This window comes from Narcine bancroftii, chromosome 10 (genome assembly GCF_036971445.1).
Source record: "Narcine bancroftii isolate sNarBan1 chromosome 10, sNarBan1.hap1, whole genome shotgun sequence".
In the NCBI taxonomy this organism is placed as follows: Eukaryota; Metazoa; Chordata; class Chondrichthyes; order Torpediniformes; family Narcinidae; genus Narcine; species Narcine bancroftii.
This window is the reverse complement of record NC_091478.1, coordinates 9,118,320-9,135,294: the sequence shown is the minus strand read 5'-3', so window position 1 is coordinate 9,135,294 and position 16,975 is coordinate 9,118,320. Positions and strand designations below refer to the sequence as shown.

General features: G+C 39.9%; 1 protein-coding gene and 1 long non-coding RNA gene across 4 annotated transcripts in view; one reads left to right on the top strand and one right to left on the bottom strand.

The window, feature by feature from the left end:
* The window catches only part of LOC138744131 (uncharacterized), a 33,884-nt gene extending 18,964 nt beyond the window's left edge, over positions 1–14,920 (top strand). Inside the window, exons 2-3 of the long non-coding RNA XR_011345303.1 lie at positions 11,193–11,333; positions 14,569–14,920. This is a non-coding gene — a long non-coding RNA (uncharacterized lncRNA). The remainder of the gene's footprint in view (positions 1–11,192; positions 11,334–14,568) is intronic.
* Positions 6,573–16,975, bottom strand: part of oat (ornithine aminotransferase) — a 27,594-nt gene continuing 17,191 nt past the window's right edge. For all 3 annotated transcript variants that reach the window (XM_069899747.1, XM_069899749.1, XM_069899748.1), the window contains 3 exons: positions 15,989–16,102; positions 10,669–10,813; positions 6,573–8,209 (listed from right to left, as the gene is read on the bottom strand). In XM_069899747.1, coding sequence (XP_069755848.1) covers positions 8,049–8,209; positions 10,669–10,813; positions 15,989–16,102 — 420 coding nt within the window. In that variant the 3' untranslated portion in view covers positions 6,573–8,048. The remainder of the gene's footprint in view (positions 8,210–10,668; positions 10,814–15,988; positions 16,103–16,975) is intronic.

Here is a 16,975-nt window from a genome sequence, read left to right as displayed (position 1 = left end):
CAGGAGAGAATAGACAACCCTGTCTGACTCCAGACGATGGGGAAGCTATGTGTTTCTTATCCATTGATTTGAACTGCATTACAGATGTTTGTGTAGAGCAATTTAATCCAATTTTTCATTATCTCCCCTTGTATGTCTACCTGTCCCAGCTATTATGAAGGATTAGCCTGGCCATGCAATGTCCCAGTCAGTTGGATACTACCACACTACTTAAATAGTAGTCACCTCACAAAAAGCTAACATTACCACAATTAGCCTTGCAGTAGCTCAGCATTGACAACAGCTGTCACTCAAGGTCTATGGTGGAAGATAAGATTTTCCAGTTGATGAGATTGGCTGCACAAGTAACTCTCTGGGGATTTCCTACTGTGGTAAACCAGTGTATGTACATATTTATCTGTTTCGACACACCCATTGGCTGACTTTACATGTGCCCCCTCTCACAGGCTCCTCCAGTGCAGGACAGTCGAGCAGCATAAACAGGCTGTTATTTGCTATAGAACAACAGCATATTAGTTTGCTTACCTTCATTTGGATGATGGATCAATTTTATTTGCTAGTTTTTATAATGGAGCAAATTCTGAAGCCCGAGAAGCTGGAAATCGACCCTCAATCACCTGAGGCATCTACCAATTTTGAACTTTGGCTGCGCTGTTCCAAGGCATTCCTGCAGGCATCTTCAGCCATCGTGCAGTCAAAGACCCACAAATTTACAGGTACTGCACTCCTAAGTCAGCACCCTGGTGCACTCGATGATCAGGGATGCTGCGTCTGTGGTGCACTGAGGTAACATCAAGCAAGCACAAAACTCAACTACATCTACATGGTATGGAATGTACATTCCACAGACAGTAAAAGTCTGAACACCAGTTCATGCATCAGTGGCTCCCATGTGACTGGCTCAGGAGGGGCCGACTCTGGTCTACATTCGGTTAGTTGGAGTCAGCCCCCTAGGGGGTCTATTCAGGTCAGCTGATTGATAGCCAGCCAGGTGAAGTCAGCCCTTAGGTGGTCTTCCTGCAGGTACAGAGATCGCCCCCTGCAGTAGGCTGGTGTTCGTCTCACCAGAGCATCATATCAGGAAGCCACGGACATTCTAAAGGGCCAGTACTTGCAAAAGATTAATGAAGTCCTGGTGACCTGAAAGCAGTGACCTGGGGAGTCAAACGCCAAGTACTTCTGGGTCCTGTGAATCCTCAGAAGGGCCTGTGAATTAAGGCAGTGATGGCTGTGGAGTACATGTAGGACCCCATCAGGGATGCCGATGTTGCAGGGATCAGGTTGAATTACATCCGCCAAAGACCAAAGGAGCAAGGGAAGCTCAGCCTATGGAGAACAGTCGATCTGCCAGGTATGCTGGAGGTGGCCCTTTAGAATATGGAGGCCTACTCAACCAACAATGCGGCTGCCTCGTGGTTGCCCTGGGCACTGCCATCTTGGGATATGCCGCCACCACTAACAATCTGAACATGGCAGCAGTATTCCACTAACGCCTTCTACCACCTTTGCCAGGTTCTGTCAGCGGCCTGACCTCGACCACTGTACTCCAGGAACACCTGACGTGCTCTTTCTGCAGTCTGGACAAGCACCCGATCAGGAGCCTGTGGGAGGGGGCACAGTTACAGTCAGCCAATGGGTGTGCCCAAACAGATAAATATATTCAGACTGTGTCATCAAAGCCATTCTTTCACGAACAACTTTGCAAGTTGTCCTCTGCCGTACAGTATACGGTTTAATTTGCCTTCAGGGTGGAGCTTGAACTGAATACCAATTCAAGAACTGGTGAGGAAATTAACCTGTGTCATTTTTATAAATGTGATTTGATATTTGGTCAATTTGTCACTTATTTCCTAATTACCTAATCGATATGGCTCCAGATCACCCATGAAGGCCACTCCTGTTATGCTGGTCCTTTTTTTCAAGACTTTACACTGTCTGGCTTACCACATCTACATGGTATGGAATGTGCATTCCACAGGACTGAGAACTTCCACACACAAGTTCTAAAATAATGTCAGTTTCAATAACCAAGATGTCTTTCTTATCATGTACATAAATATATAAAAATATATTTACTTTTGTTTGCCATAAAGGCACACAAACCACCTCAGGTAAGCATTAAATATTCTATTAAACGAGTGGAACAGTCTTGGCAATTAATTTTTAAATACCAAACAGTACCTTATGATTATCAAGGTCATACTAATCATTTAAATCATTTAGCCTGCCCTCTGTGTACCAAAAACTATCAAGTTATATTGACTTTTAAGCTACACTCATATTCCCCTAGGTATTGACCCAACTTCTGTTGACAATTGCCTATTCAAGTTATAAATGACTAACCAATTAACTGGCAGGCGATGATGTTTATAGACCAATGATACAGAAGAAACCAGTCAAATTCTAAATGAAAAAGGTCAACTTAAGTTAAATTTTTGAACAGGTTAATTTCCTCACCAGTTCTTGAATTGGTATTCAGTTCAAGTATACTGTACGGCAGAGGACAACTTGCAAAGTTGTTCGTGAAAGAATGGATTTGATGACACAGTCTCTCATTGAATCCTACAGCATTCAATCACATCCCAGACTTTATGCCTCCCAGTGGACTGACTAATTTCCTTGGGGGAAGCTGTTTTTGTATATGTAAGTTACTTTGATACCCTGTTTTTGTATATAGAATAGTTACTTCGATAACTTTTTTTGTTCCTTTTTCTTAGTGTGATCCAGATATGGCTGCAAGACCTTTACAAAAGAGTCATTTATTCTTTAAATTATTATTTTTTTTCCAGCTGTTCATTTCTGCAGTCCGTTGTGCTAAGTAGAGGGGAGTCGGACTTCCAAGTGATCACGACACATTTTTCGCCACAGCCAGTGACATTTTTATAAATGTGATTTGATATTTGGTCAATTTGTCACTTATTTCCTAATTACCTAATCAATATGGCTCCAGGTCACCCATGAAGGCCACTCCTGTTACGCTGGTCCTTTTTTTCAAGACTTTACACTATCTGACATGCCAAGTTCCTTCAGCAATTCTTTGTCTTCAGTTACACAGGGTATCTACTTTTGATCAAGTGTTGCAATGCATTTCTGCAAACATTTGTGGTACATCTTCCATTACAGCCTTGTGGTGATATGTATATACTGCTGTATGTGAAAGTGGCTGGCCAGCCCACTGATGACTTGATCCCCGTAACTCCTCCTCATGACCTGGCCATAACACCTTACCTCCTTCCATTCATTCAAGCACATGGAGTCAGGCCAGCTACAATCTAATGTGAATTAAAGCTTATTGTTCCTTTCTCAGTCTTTGGGGTCAATGATTAGTGCGTATCAAGCCTGCAATCAAACAAAAAGCAACTTCCTTTCAAGATGTGCAGGCACATTTTCAGTGCTGCTCAGCTTCCATCAGGAGTTAGTAATTTGCAGTTACAATGGATGTTATAAGCCCAGAGGACCCCAAAACCCATACTTAAAACAAAAGTTGCTTTTAATTATCTTTAAACATGAAAACAGGATCAAACTTCAACTTATTAACCCCCTTCTGATTCTATGTGCACATGCATGTCATGTGTATAAATTCAGAAAAGTTCATAGGTTCACAGTCCAATCTCACTTCTCATTCCTCCAAGTTCATTGGTTGCAGGCAATTCTTATACTATGCACAGAATTTAACATTTATGAATTTCACCAGGCTTTGGTGCTTGAAAGGTAAACGGTTACTGCTCAGGAAGGTTCTTCTCGGCTATTAGGTCATGCATAGATACAATGTCTCTCACGGCACATGCACCACTCAAGTGCGATGTTTGCTCTAACAAAATAGTCACAGGTTTCCTCAGTATGTAAGTCACCCTTTTGTCAACCTCCTGGGCTTTTACACTTTAGAATAGCTTGCTTTATTGACTATTAAAAAGGGAGAAAACTCAATATTAAGCACTGAAATCCAATTTTTATGAGTATATATTGTTGCTATCTTGAGAAATTAATGCAGGAGAGTGCAGTGGTTAGTACAATGTTATTATATCACCAGCAACTCAAATCCAGCAGTCTTTAAGGAGCATGGATATTCAGTGTCTATGTGGGCTTCCTCAAGGTCTCCAGTTTCCTCCCACCCTTCAAAAACATACTGGGATTTATGTTAATTGGTGCATTTGGATGGCACAGGCTCATGGGCTGGAAGGGCCTGCTACTATGCTGCATCTAAATTTAAAATTAAATTCCTCCATGGACATCACCACTCAGCTCCTCAATCATCTCCAGCCTTGTATCTTCACTTTGGCCTTCATTGCAGTACTAATTCATGTAATTTGATGGCTGTAGGTGGTGTGGATTGTGGAATGTCTGTCTAGAACCTGGACAGAATGTGGATTGCAGAGACATCTAACCTCTCCAGCCAGCCTGCAATAAGTAACCTTACCTGCCAATCAAGGATTAGATTTGTCCAATTGGTCTGAGCAGGTCATGTGAACAGGCCCATATGTAGCCTGTTCGTCTCTCTTTTGCTACTGCTGCCGCCTCGAGACCATCACTGAACAAATTTTTTTTAAAATGGCAGAGCAGCTGTAATGGCAGCGTGGCTGCTGGTGCAAACCTGAGAGAGCAGGGACAGCACTGCTCAGAAGGTTCAACCGCCCAGTCTTAATGCTGGAAGCTTTGTTCGGGCTTTGAATGGCCTATTAAAGGAGCCAATGTTTATAAGTAACATTCTGCAAATGTGATGTCTGTGCGCAAGATGGTGGCCGTGCTCAGCAGCAGCCATGAGGGGTTGCAGAGGAGTAGCAAACTGACAAAGGGCACTAGAATTGGGGAGAACACCCCCTACCCCATTGCGAAGTAAGGAAGACATTCCAAAAGGTCATTGACCATGGCAGCAGACCAGCAAGGGGCTCAGCATCTGAGAGACCCACACAGGCAGTGGGTGAACTTTGGTCGGGGGCTTGCAGGAGACTGGTTTGTGGGAAGCATGCAAAGCCAGTATTCAAGAGGGTGCTGAGGGCCAGAAGTGCTCACAAATAGCCTTGAGCACTGAAAACTTTCTGAATGTATCAGAGGTATGTATCTGAAGCATGGGTTGCCAATAAATTGAACAGGACTACAAAGTTGTAGAGGCTGTGAAATGACTGGAGTCAAATCCACGAATACTCAGAAATTCTGAAGGGACTCTCTTGCTCGTCTTCCTCCTCTTGTTAGGGGTGCCAGGCTCATGGTGACTCTTTGCCTTACTGCAGACAAAAATTAAAGTATCTCACACATTACATTTTTACTGTATTATTGCATAATAAAAGGAACCTTGAAATCACAAATGCAAAAATAGGACATTAGAATACAAAAGCGAAGTGATCTGAAACAAAAAAATCCTCAACTATTCAGGGCAAGCAGCACCTTTGATATTGAGAGTATATAGAGGTGTTTGGGAGATAAATTGGGAGGTTTGTTAGAGCAGGTCACACACACAAACAATTTTTACAGGAACTTTTGCAAGACTTCTGATGGACTGTTATTTGCACGAGGCAACAATGTAGCAACATACACCAGCAGCTTTGGAAAACAGGTTGCTGTCTGGAAGAGCATGTGATCTTTGCAGGCAGAGGCAGAACAACTTGGCTCTCAGAAAAGGAGGAAATGAAAGAGAGAGGAGACAAAGATTTGGGTTCCAGAGGGACAAGCTGTCAAGCTTTGGAAGACTGCCTGTTTAAAGGAGACTACTAGCTGTCTGGTGTTTCCCTTGGAATAGGAGAAACAGAAAGGAAATCTGTGGTGATCTGAAAGAAAGAGGTTATCATCTGGAGAACCCTGAAAGGGGGCAAGTTTCATCAGCAAGACACTAGAGTGGCTGTCCTGGAACGAGAAAACCCTCTCTGAAAACCAAACAAGAGCCCTCCTGAGTGGTAACCATTTACCTGTTAAGCAGCAAAGCCTAGTGAACATTATTAATGCTAACTTCTGTGCACAATACAAGAAGTGCCTGCAACAATGTGAGATTGGACTGAACCAAAGAACCTTTCTAAACTTATACACACTATATACACGTGCACTTAGAATTAGAAGGGGGGGGGGGGGGTTAAGTAAGTAAACAGAGATAAGTTAAAGTTTAATTCTGTTTTCATGTTCAAAAGATAATTAAAAGCAACTTTGTTTAAGTAACCCTTGGTATTGGTGCATATCTATTGCTGCTGGGTTTTGAGGTCCTCTGGACTCAATATATAAAAAACCCTTTTCAAATTAACATTATCAATAGATAACCTCAAAAGCCTTTTGTAGCTGATCAATGACATGCAAGTAGCGAAAACTCAAAAGCTGGTTAGTCTAGCATATTTTGCTGCATGCCACCACAAATCTCATGCAATCACATGATGTAATATCCAGGCCTAATTTTGAAGGATGAATGATCAAATATGAACTCAAATTTTATACATATTTACCATGGGCAAACCTACTTTGAAATTATTGTTTAAACAAAGTTAAAAAGAAAATAGAAGATTGTTGCAGACTTTCTTACCTGCTATCAAGGTATACCTATACTGTCTTGCATGGATGAGTTTGACTGATCAACAATTAAACACTGCACGTGCTTGATTCAACAAACCTTTATTAAATGAAGAATATTATAATAATGAGTATCCTACAGAAATGTGCATACTATTCTTGAAGAACAGAGCAAAAGTACTGGTTTATAACTACAATATTATCCTTTTCTACTGAAAAAAATTCAACAGATGCAAAATAATGTAACAGATTCCCAAGAGACATCTAAAAATCTGTCAAATTTAAGCAACAAGTGAACAAACAGCAAGTTTTGGCTTCTTCAAATCAATGTACAAAATGCAATCCTTAAATCATTAAATTTGCATTTCCCATCTTTGATGCCCAATGTTCCAGTTTTTCTAAAATTTAGCAATAATTTCACCTGTGCCAATAACACTTTTTCCACACATGTCTCAAAAATTTCACTAAAGGATGCACATCATGTCTAGGATTAAAATCTAGACAACTTCATTATTTTCAAACTACTTCACATGATGCCAATTATGTATAATCCAAACCAATATTTTCTGACCAAGTATTTGTTATATTCAAGACCAGATTCTTTTTGCATTCAGAATAATAATTTATTCTTTATGCAAAAATAGTTTAAACCAATAGTTATCAATCTTTCTTTCCACTTACATACCACTTAAAGTTTTCCTTATGTCATAGGTGCTCTGTGATTAGTAAAGGATTGCTTAAGGTGGTATGTGGGTGGAAAGAAAGTTTGAAAACCACTGTTTTAATTGTACCTCATTAACTCATTATGTTCAGTTTCATAGCTCTAAAGGAAATGGGCCAATGACAATTTTTCTCAAGCAAAATACTTCAGTAACAATCTGGCAGTGATTCTCAACCTTCCCTTCCCACTCACATACCACCTTAAGCAATCCCTTCCTAATCACAGAGCACCAATGGCATAGGGATTACTTAAAGTGGTATGTGAATGGAAAGAAAAAAACCACTGCTTTAAACCCTTTTCAAGGTGAAAACATCTTGAATTACACATCATATTGTATATAACCCTCCTATGAAGTCAATAGACTTTCTTACATCAAGGATGCTATAACACACCATTATGTATTTTGACTATTGCTTGGACTCAGAGGTGAAAACCCTGTGTCAACAATGGAAAAGTGTTTCACTTCCACTATCATGTTTTAGCCACATGAATAAGTCAAAATGTTCCCTGGGATGATTTGAATTACATTATGTCAATGAAAAAATGTTTCACACCAGAGAATGTAGTTTTAACTGGAATGACAACATTCAATAATTCTGTCAAGGCAAAAAATTTCCAACATCTACAAATTATTAATTTCTGAGAACTTAAAGTAGGTTTGTAATCCAAAATAAATTACTGGATTAAAGTTACTATATTTCAATGAAGTTAAATTTCTTAAGTATAATAATTTGAGAAATGATTGATCAATATCTGCAGCTTCAAATTAATTCTGGTACTATGAACAAGGAATAATACATTGTTGAAAGAAACCATGTCATATTAATAACTTCAGTCCTCTTTAAAAAGAGAGTATAGTCTTCTGGATGATATCGACACATTCTCTAATTTCATCTTCCTTGATCACAAGAGGTGGTGCCAGTCTAATGATGTCCCCATGTGTTGGCTTTGCTAACAGCCCGTTGTCACGGAGACGAAGGCAAACATCTGTGGCATTAAAATCTGAAACAGGAAGGTTCAATAAACTGGGATCCTAGTTTTTGCACTTGTCCAAAGCCATCTGAGAATATTAATATTTTATCATTTCCTACCAACTATATTTCAGTAATGCAAGCACCAATATCAAACTATAATCACAAAGACAAAACATTGCATGAACTTTCTCAAATCCAGGACTTCCCAAAGCTGTTTATTGTCAGTAATTTATTTTAAGTGAAATCATCTGATGTTCTTCAAGGAACAAGGCAGCCAATTTGACCACATTAATTTCCTAGAATTAGCAATGAGATAGAGCCAGACTTTTCCTTGGGTACTACAATCCAAAATGTTTCAGTTCAGCTACATAATCACAGGTTATGTTTTAGCCTAGTTAATCAAATTATCATTATATTGATGCCAGGTTTAAATAATATCAGGGCTGTATTGCTGTGTGGACCCCAGGATTTCACCTTGCAACATTGGGACTATATAGTTATGGCCCCTTAGCCACAAAGTTTTACCCTGTTTATTAACAGGATTAAATCACCTTCCTACACACTATCCCAATCTATTCTCAAACATTAACAATTGAACAGATCCTCATTCATTGTCATCATTTTTTTTGCCTTTTTGATGTTAGCATGGAGACAGGCCTTCATAGTAATTCTATTCAGACATTAAACTGAAGAGTTTAAGAGTTGCACATCTTAAAAAAAAACCAATGCTTTACTACCCCAAGTCATCCAATCTCTCTTCCCCAAGAAAATCAGAACTCATCTAAAACCATCATAAAGAGCAAGTCCTGTTCACTTTTATCTTTCAACTCCAAGTTGGCCAACATCTGAATTTTAAAATCCTCATACTAGTAAAACACACACCTCAAAAGCATCTTTCGCTCTAAATGTTTGTGCCAGTGCATTCTGGAAACCAGTAAATTTTAGCTTTTTTTAAAAAAACAAACTCTAGCCTACTTCTCAATGGACAAATTATAAATCATTTAAAACCCCAATCACTCTGCAGCAGGTGGAGTCCAGTTATACATTCTCCTCCCAAGGATTAATGGTGATAACATCTGTTCTTTCCAATGTGGTACAAATACATGCTATCTTTCTCAGTAAAAAACATCTTCATTCATTTTTATTCTCTTCCAGTTGTAATACTGGCTTCTTTGCTGTGATTGTTCATTGCTATCATTGGTATTTTTGTACATCTCATCTGAGACTATTCACATGACCAATGACTTCAACCTCAATAGGCAGTAGACTGACTGATTTATCTTTTAATGCTGCATCTTTCACATGTAGCCTTCCAGCTCCTCAAGGCTCCAGTTGCCTCCCACTGTTTGAAACGTACTGGAGGTGTAGGTTAATAGGGTGGCACAGACTAAGTTGAATTAACCTGTTACTGTGCTGTATGTCTAAATTTATAGCTATCAATCTCTGCCTTAACTTGGGATTACACCCAACAACCTGGCTACAGCTACCCATGACAGCAAATTCCAGAGGTTCACTTCTCTGACTAAAGAAACTCCTCCACATCTGTTTTAAATGGGCACCCTTCAATCCTGAAGTTGTATCCCCTTGTCCTCAACTCCCCTATCATGGTAAACGATTTTGCCACATCTACTCTGTCATCATGGAGATTTGAATGCTCAACTTTTCTGCATTATAAAGAGTTTGTACATTTTCCCTGTGACTGTGTGGGTTTTCCCTGAGGGCTCTGGTTTCCTCCCACCATGCAAAACATCAGGGGTTGTAGGTCAATCAAGTGTAAATGGTTGGAATGGGCTAATGGGCAGAAAGGGCCTGTTATGCCTATATTAAATATTTAAAACAATTTAGACTAGTTAAAATTTCCCAATTGTTATTCTAATAGATTATGGAAGAGTTGAGTAGCAACTTCGAATACGACATTGTGCTAGATGGAAAGGACAAAAAAATTATGAGATTTAAAAATGATTGTCATGTTTGTAGATTAGTGCTGATGTCATTTCATTTTGGGTACTTCAACTTTCTGGTATATTAATGTTGGTATTATAGAGGACATTTGTGAAGAGTTGATACAAAAGAAGAAATCCTTAAATGGTTTTGTTTTCTGCAGGAAATTATGCCTCAATTATTGTAGTTAACAAGAACCTTGTTCTTTGAAAAACTAGACGAGATGAAGAAAATCTTGTTAATCCTGGTTATGCAATAACATGAAAACTAGTAGTTTTCCAAAGGCTCCAGTGTAATGGAAAGAAATCACTTATCCACTGTGGCTTTTTTTTTGAGAAAGTTTACACATTGGCATTTATGCACTATCTCTTCAGTTTTTTTTTAATTGAGTCACTGGTCAAATTTGACATCTACTTTCATCTCAGATATCCCAGCTGTATTCAGTTATGGCATCAATAAAATTCAAGTGGTCTCCCTTAATTTCTTTTGCTTAGTAGCCTTTTCAACAAAGTACAAGAGCATGGAGTTTGAACAGACATTTTGTACCTTTTGTGTTTTTAATTACAATGGCATTCAATAATCCTTTCCCTCGTACAGCAGTCACAACATCTGATGGCAGCTTCATCAGCTCACTTCGAAGAAGCCTCCCCATTTCCTGGGAATTTTCTGCCATATTTTCTTCTTCAAGTACCTGTAAATTTCATATAAATGCAGTAAAAGAAAAAAAAAATCAAATACACAAGTTTAGCCTTTTTTTAAAAAAGTTCTACTAAATGAAAATCTAACAAACCAAAAGTGCCTTAGAAGCCATCCTTTAAGTCAAATACAGTAAAATTCCAATAATCCAAATTTTCAGAAATTCTGATAAGATTGGGTTTTGACACATCAGGTGATGGTTGATACTTTTCACCAATCAGGATCCAGATCCCTTGACCCCTTTAAACTTGTGGTTCACTGGAAAATTATTATTGTGCAACTCTTAAAAAAAGTAAGTAAGTGTTAGGATATTAGTAAACATTAGGGTTAGGGTCTGTCCATCGTGGAATATGATGACCACATTTGCGTTGCAGATAACACCAGTTTCTGAAAGACTGTATAAAAGAATTGGAGCTGCAGTTGGATGAACTAAGGATCATCCTCGAGGATCATAGATAAGACTTCTGAGCAGGTGGTTCCCCTCAGTGCAGATTCACCTAGTCGATGGATCAGAGGTAAGGGGAGAAAGAAATCAGTGCACAGTCACCATATGGCCATTTTCCTCAGCAACCCTTTGGATACTGATGAGGGTGGGGGGTGACCTAACTGGGCAAGGCCACCAAAGGGTCTCCAAAATGGTGGATTGCCTCCTGGGTGCTTAGGATCAGGATGCTCTGAGCAGTTGCAGAATATTCTTGAAGGGGAAGGTGAACTGCCAGAGGCCATGGAACATATTGGTGCCGACGACATTGGCAGAAATAGGGTAGAGATCCTGCAAAATAAGTTCACGAACTTAGGAAAGAGTCTAAAGAGCAGGATCTCCAAGGTGGTAATCTCTGAATTACTCCCAGTGGCACATACTCAGGAAGGTCAAAAAAAGGAAGATCGTGCAGACAAATGAGTGGCTAAGGAGATGGTGCAGGGTTTCAAGTTCTTGCATCACTGGAACCTTGCAACAGGGACACAGTCAAAAAAAGATACAAATACAGGGCAAGATAACACAAGAAATAAAATGGATGACCTTGTAGAATAGCCACAGATTGGCAGATATGTTGTGAACATCTGGAGTTGATACTAATGGTGGATGGAATCATTGGGAGCTGAACGTCAAAGGATACAATGTGGAGCTTAGAGAGATCAGCAGAGGGTGTGGCATGGCTCTGTTGATAAGGAATAACATTAAATCATTAGAAAGAGGCAACATAGGACCAGAAGACAGAGAATCCTTGTGGGTTGTTAAGAAATGGCAAAGCTAAAGGATTCTGTGGGAGTTATACAGTCGTACAAACAGTAGCTGGCATATGGACAACAAATTACAACAGCAAATAGAAAAAGTGAGTCAGAAGGGCAATGTTTTGGTAAATATGGGGATTAAAGCCCACATGTAGATTGGGAAAATGAGGTTGGTAATGGATCAAGAGAATTTGTAGAATTTTTTGAGCAGCTTGTTGATGAGCCCACTAGGGGATTGGCTGTACTGGTTGGGTGTTGTGTAATGCACCAGGGGTGATTAGAGAGTTTAGGGCAAAGGAACTGTTAGGAAGCAGTGATCACAATAAAATTGATTTCAATTTGAGATTTAACAAGGGGAAACTAAAGTCAGATGTGTTGGTATTTCAGTGGAGTAAAGGGCATTGCAGCAGCTTGGGAGAGGAACTGGCCAAAAGCTCATTGGAAAGAGCAAAAGTAGGAAGGACAGCAGAGCAGCAATGGATGGAGTTTTTTTTGTTGTTGCAAGAATTAAGGTAGGTGCAGGTAGGTACCAAAAGAGGAAATACAGTACAACTCCAATTACCCAAAATCAATTCTCCAAAATCCTCATTGGTCTGAAGATTTTCAGAGCCAAACTGACCCCTCAGGTTGAAAAAACTCACCTGACATGAAATTAGAATGATGATTGTCCTTGTTTCAGGTGACTCCCTCCCCCCTCTTTCCATTTCTCCTTTACCTTCCCCATTGACTTTTCTCTCCAGCTCTCCCTCTCAAACTGCGTGCAAGTCTCCCAGCTGCAAAGTGGTCAGAAGGATCCCTTGTCCCGGCATCATCAAGGAGAGCACCCTCCCATTTCAGGAGCGGGCCCTTAGGCTCAGTCATGTTCCCTCCCCTCGGTACACCAGAACACCCAACGCAGACTCCGAACCATCCCCTCCGCTTACAACTGTACATGCACATTGGACTTCCCGGTGTGCGGGAGATAGACCTAGGGAAGCATTTAGAGTCAGGAGCTCCAGTGACTGGGGAGACAGGAGCCCACCGACTTGTCAATGAGTGTTCCACCAGCCCAGGAAGCCTCCCCAGGGATCGACAGCAGCGGTTGGGAGGGCTCTGTGATCGGCAGTGGTATGTAGCCAGCATTTTTTTTGTGAAAATTAAACATTATTTTAATGCTTAAAAAGTCTTCCCTTGTTGTTTGTTATTGTTTAAACATTGATTCAAATGATTTGCTGTTGCTACTGAGCTGTTTTTAAAAAACTACCAGTTATCTGAGAAAAGGGTTTATCTGACATAGGCCCGGTCCCAACCATTTCTGATAATCAGAGTTGTACTGCATTTAAATGGAAAAATATCATAACTGTGGCTGACAAAGGGAATAGAATCCAATGTAAACGCAAAAGACATACAAGGAAGCAAAAATTAATGGGAAAATTGAAGTTTTTTTAAAAACTTGCAGAAGGCAACAAAAAAGTGACAAGGAGCTTGTTAAAGTGTACACAAACCTTTCAATATACAGAGAAAAAGAGAGGAGAGAGTAGATGTTATATGTGGATTGCAGAGGGTCACACGTCCTGTCTGGATCCATGTGGATTGCGGAGGACCATGAGACCTCCCAGCCTGGAACCTTGCCGGAAGTTGCATCACCTGTCAATCAAGGTTGGACTCTGGCTACCTAGTTAGTGCACACCTTACCATTGGCTCATTTGAATGATGCAGCATCATCATTGGCCAGAGGCCCAGCTCCGGACCAAACAAATTCTAACACATGCAACAGTTCAGCCTCTCTGTCTCTTGGTCCAAGCCACAAAAATCACTTCACACCAGTTCACTACCATAGACATCGCTGGAGAAGTCTTGGGGAAGGTGTGCACTACATTAAGTTGAGCCATAGTATTGCAATAGTTGGTAAAGGGATTCGGGAGTGTGTTTGGAAGTCCCTGTCTAAGTTTGTATGTGTGCGGTAAAGTGCGGTAGGGTAAGCAGCCACTGGTATTGAGGTCCCTTGCACCCAATGTACCTGTTTGCACTGTTAGTTTTGTGTCATACGGAATAGAAGAGGCAGTCACCAGTATTGGAATCCAGCCTGAATGCCTAGATAGCTATTAATTAGTGAGAGTAATTAAGCTCTCTCTCTCTTCTCTCTCTCTCTCTCCCCCTCTCCCTCTCTCTCTCTCTGTGAGCCCAATAATCCGATACCTTTCCCTAAAACAAAATGGGACCACTAGAAAATGGTGCTGGAGAAATAATAATGGGAGACAAGATGGCAGAGGAGCTAAATGAGTATTCTGCATCAGTCTTCACTGATGCAGAATTAGCAAAGACATTAGCAGTGTGCCAAAATGTTCAATGGTATAAGAGAAATCATCCAAAAAAAGTTCAATTAGAAATTTCATTTTTAAAGCACTCTCTACCACTGGAGCCCAATGAGATGGGAAAACAAAAGTAGTAGTTGTGAGGCAGGGAGCTGGAGTTCCAACTGCTCCCTTGTTGAGTGACCTGTTTACAGCCTTCCCTCTTGATGTTGCTCTCCCTCAGCAACAGAGATGGTGTCGAAGAGGAAGAAACTGGAAGTGAAGTGGCATGCATGCGCGAACTACGGAGGCTTTCAGCGACGGCATTAGAAGCTTCGAGCTGCCAGACATCAACTAGTGAGGAGGAAGACTCAGAAGGAGGAGGCAAAGAGAGAGAAAAGTACCACAATTGCCAAATCCCAAGCTAAGAAAAAGAGATGACTATCAGTGAGTTGCGGTTTAATGTAAGGTAGGAAAGAGTGTTGGAAGCAGTTAATAAAGTGGAGAAAAAGTTGAATAAACTAGAAAGTTCAATGCAAGGGATAAAGGAAGATGGAAAATAGAATTATTGTTGTTGAATATACTTCCACTACTTTCGCAATGGAAAATAAAAAGCTGCAGCAAAAAGTGGATGTTTTGGAAAACTTTAGTACAAGAAATACTATTAAGATTGTGGGACTCAAAAGAAGGCGCTGATAAACAAGATTTGTCTGTTTTTCTTCTGGAATGATTTTCTGAAATGTTTGGTGCTGAAAGTTTTAATCATTCCATAGAGACAGAAAGAGTGCAATGGGCTTTGAGACCTAAACCACCTTTCAATCAAAGCCCACATTCTATACCATTTTTTTTTGTTTTCAAGATAAAGAGAAGATTTTGTCATTGGCAGGCAGCAAAGATGAGAATGGCAGGGGCAGCAAATGAATATGATGACAAGAGTTTTATTCTACCTAGATGCAAGTGCTGACCTACTTCTACGAAGAAGGGAATTTAACCTGATTAAGAAAACTTTATGGGATGATGAGTAAAACGCTTGAATTTGAAAATTATAATAATAGTTTAAACAGGCCAGTGGAAAAAAAAATGATTTTAACATTTAAAGAAAGTGGGTGTAGATATAGCTTTTTTTTTCCAAGAAACTCACTCATCAGAGAAAGAACATTTGAAATTAAAGAGAGATTGGGTCAGATATGTTGCAGCTTATTTTAATTTTAAAAAGTAGCTATTTTGGTTAAAAAAATACACCAATGAAAATACAAAATGTAGTGATAGATCCTGTGAGTAGATGAGTGATGGACAGAGATGTGGCAAATGAAATACAATGTCAGAACATGTACGGTCATGCATATTGGTAGAACAAATAAATGAACAGACCATTTTCTAAATGGGGAGAAAATTTAAAATTCCCAGATGCTAAGGAACCTGGTAGACCTTATATGGGATACCCCTGATGACAAACCTGCAGATGGTGAAGGCAGAAAATGCAATGCTGGCATTCAAGAGGAATAGAACACATGAAAAGGGATGTGGTTTTGGGGCTAAGGCATTGGTAAGACCTCACTTGGAGTATTGCAAGCAGTTTTGAGCTCCTCATTTAAGAAAGGATATGCTGATGTGAGAGAGGGATTGCTGTAACCATCTTATCCCAATGTGAATTTCTTACAAACCTCAAGAGCAGCAATAGCAACACGACATGCTAGTGGATTGCCACCGTATGTAGATCCATGCTGACCTGGTTTAATGGTCAACATAATTTCATCATTACACAAAACAGCTGAAACCTACAAAAGAAATAAAGATTCAACTTAAATATGTCAACTACATTTTTCTTGAAACAAAATTTTATTATAGGCATGACCAAAATTAACTGAAAATATCTGAAGTCATGAGGAGGTACAATATTTTGTGCCAACTGGATGGTGTTCAATTAAACATTTACAGTTCATTGTGGAAGTAAATTTTAGAACAGATCATAGTAAATGAGCTAATGTTCAATGAAATCCAATTGCTTTTTCAAGTTACATGAATGAATGAAACCAATGCTTATTAATTAATTTTGACTGTTGAATAACTGTTGTTGGCAAAATTGGAGGGTGGGAAAGGAAAAGATGTGAATTCAAAATATAATCTTTTAACAGTCTAGAGGCATGCTGCCAAGATAACCTCTTTCTGAATGTCAATAAGATTATCACTGAATTTATAAGAGATCACATCCTTGTTCACTTCAATGGCACTGAAACAGAAATACATATCTACAAGTTCTTAACTATCCAATGATCTGACCATCCACAAGCATATTGATACATTCCCCAAGGAAACACACCAACTCCACTTTATTAGAAAACAACAGAACTTCAGACTGCCCTTAAACAACTTGAGGTATTCCATCAAAATCTGGATACATTATAGCGTAGTACAGGAGATGTGTTCCAGATCAAAATGCTTTTGAAGAGGGATGGGGGGGGGGGGCAGGGGGGTTCTTATTTTTCTTTTATATACCACTGTAACGGCAGCTACACTGCTAACTGAAATAACACACAAACAGACGGGTTGAGCTCAGTGAGCAGAACTGATTTATTGCAGCCTGCAATACTCCCAGCCCACACCTGGCTGAGAACCGCACTGGGGGCACTGACATCACCAGGGCGTCACGT